Source organism: Hemibagrus wyckioides, linkage group LG02 (genome assembly GCF_019097595.1).
Source record: "Hemibagrus wyckioides isolate EC202008001 linkage group LG02, SWU_Hwy_1.0, whole genome shotgun sequence".
Classification (NCBI taxonomy): domain Eukaryota; kingdom Metazoa; phylum Chordata; class Actinopteri; order Siluriformes; family Bagridae; genus Hemibagrus; species Hemibagrus wyckioides.
Window position 1 is genome coordinate 14,651,866 of NC_080711.1, and position 8,795 is coordinate 14,660,660.

Sequence of the window (8,795 nt, forward strand, 5' to 3'; positions counted from 1 at the left end):
TAAATACAAAATGATGTATATGTAATGTAGCCTGATTCCTGACCATCTGTATTATATGTGTACAACATTAGCAACAGGAATAGCATTCATACGATGACGGTCTGTTAGATTACATCGTTGCTCAGCTGTATATTGTATTTCTTTGTCTTGCGCCTGCTGCCTGCCCCTTCATTCTTTCCCAGCAGATATTTGTGACTGAGTTCTGTTTGGTTGCGTAGCTGTGCAACAGTAAATCTCTTTAAGTGTCTTCTCTTGTGTCGATGCTGTTGTCCAAGGTCGGCACTACTGTCCATTTTAGAATTTCGTTGTCTTCCTTTGCTTTCAGATTCTTTCTTTCTAACCATTTGTAATTCTTCTCTGCCATCGCCCCCTTTCCATTTTTTTTTTCCTCTCCCCATTTTTCTTTGTGTTTTTTCCTCCCGATTTTCCCGTCCACGTTTTGATCCCTTTATCTTTGTCACATTTGTTTGGCTATGGTTCATTTTTTTTTTTTATTTGTTTATTTTTTTTTCGACCACAAAGTTTTTATTTATGTCAATAACTGCAGGCCAGTCCCAGTCCCAGTCCCAGTCCGAACCAGAACAGCAGCAGCAGCAGCCACAGCACTGAGGCTCCGTCCTCGTCATTGCATCATCAGTCCTGTGACCCTATGCATTCAGCTCTACTTCACCCTCTGACCCCCACCTCACCTTCCCAATACCACAGGTACTCTTATCTTGCCTTTAATGATCATCTGTGCAGTGTGTGTGTGTTGCGTGCGTGTGTGTGTGTGTCTGTGTGATTTTTTTTTTTAATGTAAACTCATATGACCTTATTCTCAAATTACTTAAAGGAATAGTTTAGAAACCAGTTTCTGCACCTTGACCACATCTAAAGGCCTTGATTTAACTGGATCAGTGTTTTAGATTAGATTAGACCCATGTACTACTTGTTCGTTCTCAGCCTAAATCCTCTAGTCTGTATTTTGGACTTTAATAAATACAAACAAAACAAAATCCTGATACATTAATCCTTTTTCTCAATACTTTCCTGGCTTTAAAATAGAACATAAAATGACTGAATTGCATTGTGGGATCGCAGCACAGTAGCTCTGATGATTAATAGGAATATTAGCTCAGTTACACTATTTTGGTGTGCTGGCAATATTCGAGCTAACATACTGCTTACTTTGTGCTGTTTGTGTGCAGTTTAGCATGAGTAATACATATAGTATGTCTACTTGAACGCAGACCACGACCATAATTATAGGTCAAATTCACTATAGTTTCCACTTTTGTGTTTTTTTTTTTCCATTCAGAGTAACAGTAGCACATAGAATCCCGGGTGCATCAGCTGATGTTTTCAGTAATCTGAACAACCCTAAGATGGTTGCTGTAAAAATTCTTCCTTGAGAGTCCTCTGTATAGACTTCACTTATCTGATTGCATGGTCTCTAAATTCTTTTACTGTACATTACCGCAGCTACTGTTTCATTAGAAGCTCCTTCAGTGTGGTTAGATTTCATGTCTCCTGCACGTCAGTGTATTTGATGAAGCACTGTGATGAACACTGGTGCCTTTTCTCATGTTGTTGTGGTTGTTTATCTTCCAGGATTCCATTCCATTCTGCCAAGCAGCCTCAGCATGTACCTCATCTCTTTAAAAATGCAAGTCTATCTAAGGAGCCGTCCTCCTCCTTCCCCTCTCCTTTCTCCTCCTCCTCCTCCTCCTCCTTTTTGAAGAATCCCACACTTTCTTCTCCAGTCAGCAGGCTTCACCCCTGCCCTGCCAGCAACTGCGGACCAATCCAGAGCCAGAAAACCACCGAATCTGCCACAGGGTTTGCCGATGGCCTCACCAATCCAACCTTAAAAAAAAAGAAGAAGAAAAAAAAGCGGCGCCATTCTGAAATGGAAAACCCCGTTGCTGAGCTTCCTGCCAAAGTAGAGCAAGAGATGCCAGAGCTCACAGCTGAAAGGAGAAAGGTAAAAAAGCGCAAGAAACGGAAACGAGAAGAGCAGCCAAACAGCGTGACTGTTCAGAGAGAAGACGTGCAGTGCCATCTGGAGCCATCGGGTCAGGATGAAGACTGGTGCCTCGGAGAGACGTGGAGTATAAACCCAAATGGAAGTTCAGAAAGGCCAAAACAGCAACCACAGCCGAGCACAGAGCCAAAACCATCTGAGACCCAAGAGCAAATTCAGCCAGTGTTGTGTGAGACTCCACAGAACCATCATGACTCCACTGTTAAAAAGAAAAAGAAGAAGAAAAAGCACAAAGAGAAGCTGAATGATGATAACATCAAGCATGAGTCTTCTGAAAGGTTGGTGGTTTTCACTACAGTAATTCCCTACGCTGTTATTTCCCTAACCAACATGATGCACTTTTTTTTTTTTAAAACTGTGCATGATGCAACACTTTCTTGCCACTTTGCCCTTTATAGAAAAGCTGAGATGACAGATATAGACACAGAGTCGCTGGATTTGAGTGCCTCAAAGAAAAAAGCCAAGAAGAGGAAAAGAGAAGCACACCAGAGAGAGGCTGAGGATGCTCAGGGGGACAATGCTGGAGAGGAGTCACTTAGTCAGACCAACCACGTGGTGCTGGAGAAGACCTGCAAACCCAGCACAGGTACTGACCATAAACATAGCACTGTGTGTTTTATTCACCTTTTTTATTGATATAAATATGAAGTAAGTCTCAAGGCACTTTTTTTTTTTTTTTTTTTTTTTTTTAATTTATTTCTTGTTTCTTGTAATATCAAGTAAAGCCACAAGTCTAGAGGGTGGAGTCTGACCTGATTTAGCTCCACCTACCTGTATGGAATCAGAACTAAATCAGGTCAGACTCCACCCTCTGGACTTTAAGATTGATCCCACACAGGTTGAATAAGCCAGAGGGTAGGATCTCACCTGATTTGTTCTCCTCCTACCCTGGAGGAGTCGAGCTAAAAGTTCAGAGGGTGGAGTCTGGCATGATTAAGCTCCTCCTACCTGGGTGAAGTCAGGCTTAAACTCCAGCAGTTGGTGACAACTGTGTGTTTCAGACTCGATAAAATGATGATGAATGTATTGTAGAGAGTCTCATGGGCCAGGGTTATAATAGGAGCGGGATCATGTCCAGCTCTACCCTTTGACTGAAGGACTATGTCCATTTATGCATGAGATAGGGAGAACATTTGCTGATTTATTTACTATCAGCTGACTTTTTATCAAAAATGGAAAATAATTTATCAGTTAGAGGTAGTTCTTGGCATAAATTGGCACAGGTTCCCCATCTCACAAGCTCATACAGGTTCCTATAAGACCAGCAGTATACAACACATTGAAAAATGACTTTGTCAAACAAAAGTAGCCTGGATTCTGAAAGCTGAGTGTTCAGGAGAAATGGACGAGGCCGTTATACTTCTGGGAAATATGCCACAACCCCATTTGTTTAATTTGTCTTTGTCCAAAGTGACTTTAATATGCCCAAAGAACTTAATATTCCAAGGCACCACTAAACCAATCATGATTTAAAACGATGCCCCTGTATACTAGAGATACGGAGAGACAAGGAAAACGGTCTGAGTGCACTTCTCAAATAGTATCAGTCTGTTTTCCAAGATAGTCCTAAGATGAATGTTGCTATAGTGAAGGTTGGCAAAGATCAGCAAGAGGTTAAAGCAGTGTGTTTACAGCACTAGAAAGACAACATGCATTGTCTGTTGTATCGTGGGAAAATAGCACTCACTGAAAGTCAGGAACAAATTTGTTCTTTCATAAAAGTAACCATTTTATTACACATTAGTAATGTCTAGTGAAAAGGTAAAATCTCACATCAAGAGTCTGCACCAGTACACCCACTCTGAGCACGTAAATGTGTACATGTGGATATTTGTTTGAAGTGGAAACATTTCATCTGTTGAACTGTTCTCATATTAGGGATGCAACAATACAGTTAACCCACGGTTCAATACATACCCCGGTTTTTACCCACGGTTTTCGGTTTGGTTTGGATGGCTTGGTAAATTAAAGTTTTTTTTCCCCATTATTCTTTGCTCAGGTGACAGGAACAGTAAGATGTTATGAAGGAAAAAAAAACTGGTTTTAGTTGCAATTCTCTTTATTTTACTTAAATGCAAAAATCAACTTGTACACATTCATAATGTACTGAAAATAGTGAGATATAAAAATTAGCGCTTGTATGACTTTATTACAGGAGACGGGTTTGAGGTACGGCGCTCTTTTTTTCCCACAATCCGCTATGTAATGAACAGTAAGGGTGAGATAACTCTGTTACCCGCGAGGTCCAAATATCTATTATTAGAGCAAGGCTTTGCTCTTCAGCCGATTCGTTTTCAATTTTTTGCGTTTTTTTTCGTAGAGGTCGGAAAATAGGACGCGACGGTAGTGTGTAACGCAGTTCGAGCACTTTTGCCGAAAGCCCACATCACCGATCACAGAAAACGGCTGCAAATCTTTAGCAATTATTATATTATAATCATTTTTTGTGTCTCTTGGAACCAGTTGGGTATGAATGCTGGAAGGAATCAGCTAGGGACTGTTGCTTTTTGGATGCCTGTGTTACCTGCTCTGCCATCCTGCTTCCAGACAGTGATATCTCTGGGTGATGGAGCTGCAGATGTGCAGTCATTTTGGAAGTATTTTCATGTGAGTAGGTAACTCGTGTGTAACAGTGCTTGCACACAGTCATTTTTTTGTTTCATCGGCATCATAATCGACAACAAATCCGAAATGTCCCCACACCACAGATTTGAAAGTCGGCACTGCTTCCTCATATTTGTCTCACTTCACCGCTCTCCAGGGTTAGAGTGAAATGAGACACCAGCATCGCATGGTTACCGCCCCTAACTTTAGCGCTCACTGATTGGATATTTACTCGCGGGGAGGCGTGTCTGTCTCAGCGCGTAGACATATAGTACAGGCAAACACAAACAGGCGGTTCAGAGAGTAACAAAACACATGGTTATTATTGTTTTAAGAAAAAAACGCGGTTCACATACAGGTATTGAACCGTGGAGGTCGTACCAAACGGTTCAATATTATATTGAGTATTGTGGCATCCCTATCTCATATACTAATGCGCAGTCTTGCTGTTCACAGCTGCAGTGGTGGTCTGGGACAGCCAGGTTCAGGACGGATATAAGCGCAGTAGAGACACTGCTGATCCAGAGCAGGCATCCAAGAAAGAGTCTCGTCCCGCTGCTGCAGCCTGGGACGGCAAGAAGAGCTCTAGTGTAGTCGAGGAACTGCTTAAGAACGCCACCGATAAAGCGTACGGAACTGAAGGTGAGGTTCATCCGAGTACTGTTTTCTTTTTGTAGACCCCACAAATCATGTGAGAGGACTCGCATGAGGTGAATTCACATGAGCCTTTCAGACAGTTATACAGCCTCGGCAATTAAGCAAATGAAACTTCCTTACTTACTCTTGGCACAAATGTCCTCCACCTCGATGCACTTTGTTCATTGCTCATTAAGTTTCTGATTCAGAACATCGAATGAACAGCTCACGATTCCCTGCAGCACCAGTCTAGACGCGGTCCTTTTACTTGCAGTAACTAAGCTAGTGAAACCTTCTCTGTGCACCACTTCATTTGTGTCTCTTCTTGATATTAAGTGATATGTGAGAAAAAGGAGCAATTTTTTATACGGTCCTGCTTGTTTTTTCTTTTCAGCTCATGGAGTGCTCAGCAATATGCTAATGAACTAAAGCTGAATATGCTAATGAACTAATGCTGAAACATCTAAACATGTTAGAACTAAGACTAAGAGAAATACTGGGAGAACAAATAAGACATTTGCTAAGCACTACCTTTTGAACCATCAGTTGCTTATATTCCTGTTTGTGTTCAGTCTTCAGTTGGGATGGAGAGCGCTCTGCTATCAGTAGAGATGCCATGCAGGATACATGCGATGCCAAACACGACACCGTAATCGACGAATGGGATGAAGAGTTCGACAGTGGCAAGGTGAGGGTTTTTACCTGTAGTGTAATTACTGATGTGTTTGATTAGTTATGCTTATCTGATGTGCTTTCAAATGAATAGGTAAAGAAGGTGAAGAAGTTTAAGAAAGAAAGGAGAAGTGCTAACGTCTTCCAGAAGATCCAGGATCGGCGTAACATGTGGTCTGTCACACCAGGAGGAAGGAGGAACAGCTGGGGTCATCGCTACTGACATGATGGGTGAGTGTAGGGAGGAGTCTGAAGAGAGATTTCAGTTATTTCTTACGGGTTATGACGCATGGTTACAGTGTTTTCCAGCCATTAAGACATTCTGGAGTACAAGAAACTCCCTAAATCACATCTCTATAAACTCTCACCATCCACATTAATAGGAACACCTGTAGTAGTAGTAGTAGTAACCAGGACCTGTGCTGAATCAATCTGCTTGATTTGTATTTGAGTCAAGTCTAAAAAGCACATAGCTCCATTTACTCTTAAAACTTTCAGCTTATCAGTGAATCTTTACAATGTTTCCTAATTAGGGCATGTCTGAGAATAGAACATTTGTCTCTGTATCCGTTACAGATTCGAGATCCTGTTCACACACACCCTGGCTCGACCGTCTTATTGGAGAAGAAGCTGCATGATCTCTCTGAGAATGTTCCAGAATTGCAGGAGGCTCGTGTGGTGGGGGGGGAAGTCAAAAACACATCGATGAGACCAAAGCCATCTGCAAGGGCTGAAGTCCAGTATGAATCAATTGGGCCTAGGTTTGAGCCAAACCAGTGTATTGTGGTGTCAGGTTCCAACCACCATAATAAACTATTTTAGCCACATATAACTTGAGTCCATGGTGAAATACTGTACTGTATCTTGTTGTATCAGGAAAGCAGGCAATTATTCCCCGAAGACTGATAAAATGGTGGGTAATGGTGCTGTTATTATTGGCCTACACTACTGCCTAGACTAATGACGAGAGAAACGACATCACAAAGAATGAATCTGCTTCCCCTCCCTATTCTTAAAGATTTGTTTCACTTTATTACATATTAGATATAACATAATCCCAATGGCCAGTGATCTACTACATAAAAGCTATGTAAGGCCTGCAGTCTTGCTCAATTTTAATTCCGTTAACGATTTTTTTTTTTTATTATATGAGCCTCATTGAATCCTCCCTAAATCCTCCATGTTGCCTGCTTATTGCATCGAATATTGTTGAAGAAAATGTGGTTCCTATTATATCTATTATAATCTAATATCCAAAAATGACAAGCTTAATGTTTCACCATTAGAATGAATGGACAAACTGTCTATCTGTAACCTGTCTAAAGTCCAGGCTGCTTCAATATAAAAACATATCCATCCATCTCATCGCCGGAGAGGCTGCGACGGCAGAGCTCCATCCATTAGAAAAGCGCAGGGAAGGTTCTAGTGTGTATTTCACATTATACATGCCAATGCCACTGTTTCTACTCTCTATGCAAGTCAGACAGGTCTTTAAAAAAATGTTCTCTCTGTTCCTTTCCTACAGTGCAAACATCCTCTTCATCCCTCATTTTCACTGCTCATTCGTAATCCAGAGTGTACCATTTTCTCTGGATTTGTAGTATAATGCTTTAGAACAAAAAGATTTATTTTACTCCAGAGATCTAGCCACAGACTAATAGTGAGTAAGATGTGAAGCTTTCTGGAATAGAACATTGTACAGTCCCACTTGTGCTCTGTGTGACTTCCTTAAACATCCTTGTAGTCAAGAGTTGGACCCCCCCCCCCCCCGATACTTCCATTTTAGAAAAAGTTGCCTTGAATTAATAAAAAAAAAGAAAACGAATAGATGATCCTAAAAGAGATCTACTTTATCATTTAAAAGTGAGACGCATATTTAAATGCGCATGTATTTCACAAACGAAGCCTAATATATGAAAGGGGTTTTTTTTTTTTTTTTTTTTTTGGACTGTAACTGTAGAATTTTCTCAGCGGACAGACGTGCGAGTGCTGTGCAAAACTCGGCGTCTGGAGGAACATAAGAACTGTGAACACTGTTGAATGTGTTAGTGTTAGAAATGTTACTCGGAACTTTTTCAGTAGAACCGATGCTGAAGAATACACTGATCTTTAATTCATGATCATTTACGCCACTGGTTCTATAACTTTATGATGCCCTTTCAAGACTTAAGGAAAAAAAAATGTTGAGACTATATGAATATAAATATACAGGTGCAATAAAGTTGTGGTTTATTTTATTTTTTTCTTTTGTGGAGGGGAAAAAAAAAACCCTATTTCCTTTGGCCTTGATTTCCAGGCTACTCCTACAAATGTATTTGTGAACAAATAGCAAAAAAAAAAGTTTTTTCATCAAATTGTTCCAGTTATTTTAACCAATGTATTAAGATTTTAGTTAGTTTTCCATGTTTGGGCTTATATAAGGTAGTTCAAGTAAATTGACAATTGATGGATTTGTAATGTAATGGTCCAAATCAGGAAAATGCATAAATACAAGTTGTAATAAACACCAATGGAAATCTTAATCATGTTAGTGTCATTCGGGAGCTTTTCTCAGCCCTCGTCTTTGAGTGATCACGGCAAGACTGACTCTCTCTCAGTTCACGTTAAAAGATAACAGTATTTTAAAGGATTTACGTAAAATGTAAGCGTCTGTGTTAACATATGGACCAGAAATGACTGTACAAGTGTCCACAGGGTCCAGTGTGATTTTCCTATAACTTGGAGAAATCAACTCCAAATGTGTCTGCAGGAATGCTCTTCAGCTGCAGGTCTGATCCTTCTTGTTCTGAATCGGATTGCCTGGAGTCCCCTTAAAATATACTTCAAACAGGAAGGAAGTTATAAAACTAATTCAGTTGTT

At 40.5% G+C, this 8,795-nt stretch overlaps 1 protein-coding gene across 9 annotated transcripts in view; it reads left to right on the forward strand.

Moving 5' to 3' along the window:
- Window positions 1-8,457, forward strand: part of usp36 (ubiquitin specific peptidase 36) — a 29,405-nt gene extending 20,948 nt beyond the window's left edge. For 6 of the 9 annotated variants that reach the window (XM_058409137.1, XM_058409145.1, XM_058409131.1 and 3 more), the window contains 7 exons: window positions 548-705; window positions 1,591-2,301; window positions 2,422-2,609; window positions 5,084-5,269; window positions 5,836-5,951; window positions 6,030-6,166; window positions 6,512-8,457. In XM_058409137.1, coding sequence (XP_058265120.1) covers window positions 548-705; window positions 1,591-2,301; window positions 2,422-2,609; window positions 5,084-5,269; window positions 5,836-5,951; window positions 6,030-6,158 — 1,488 coding nt within the window. In that variant the 3' untranslated portion in view covers window positions 6,159-6,166; window positions 6,512-8,457. Of the gene's footprint in view, window positions 1-547; window positions 706-1,590; window positions 2,302-2,421; window positions 2,610-4,486; window positions 4,631-5,083; window positions 5,270-5,835; window positions 5,952-6,029; window positions 6,167-6,511 lie in introns of those variants that run through there. The other 3 variants (XM_058409181.1, XM_058409190.1, XM_058409196.1) reach the window with 3 other exon arrangements.
- Window positions 8,458-8,795: the final 338 nt, after the last annotated feature.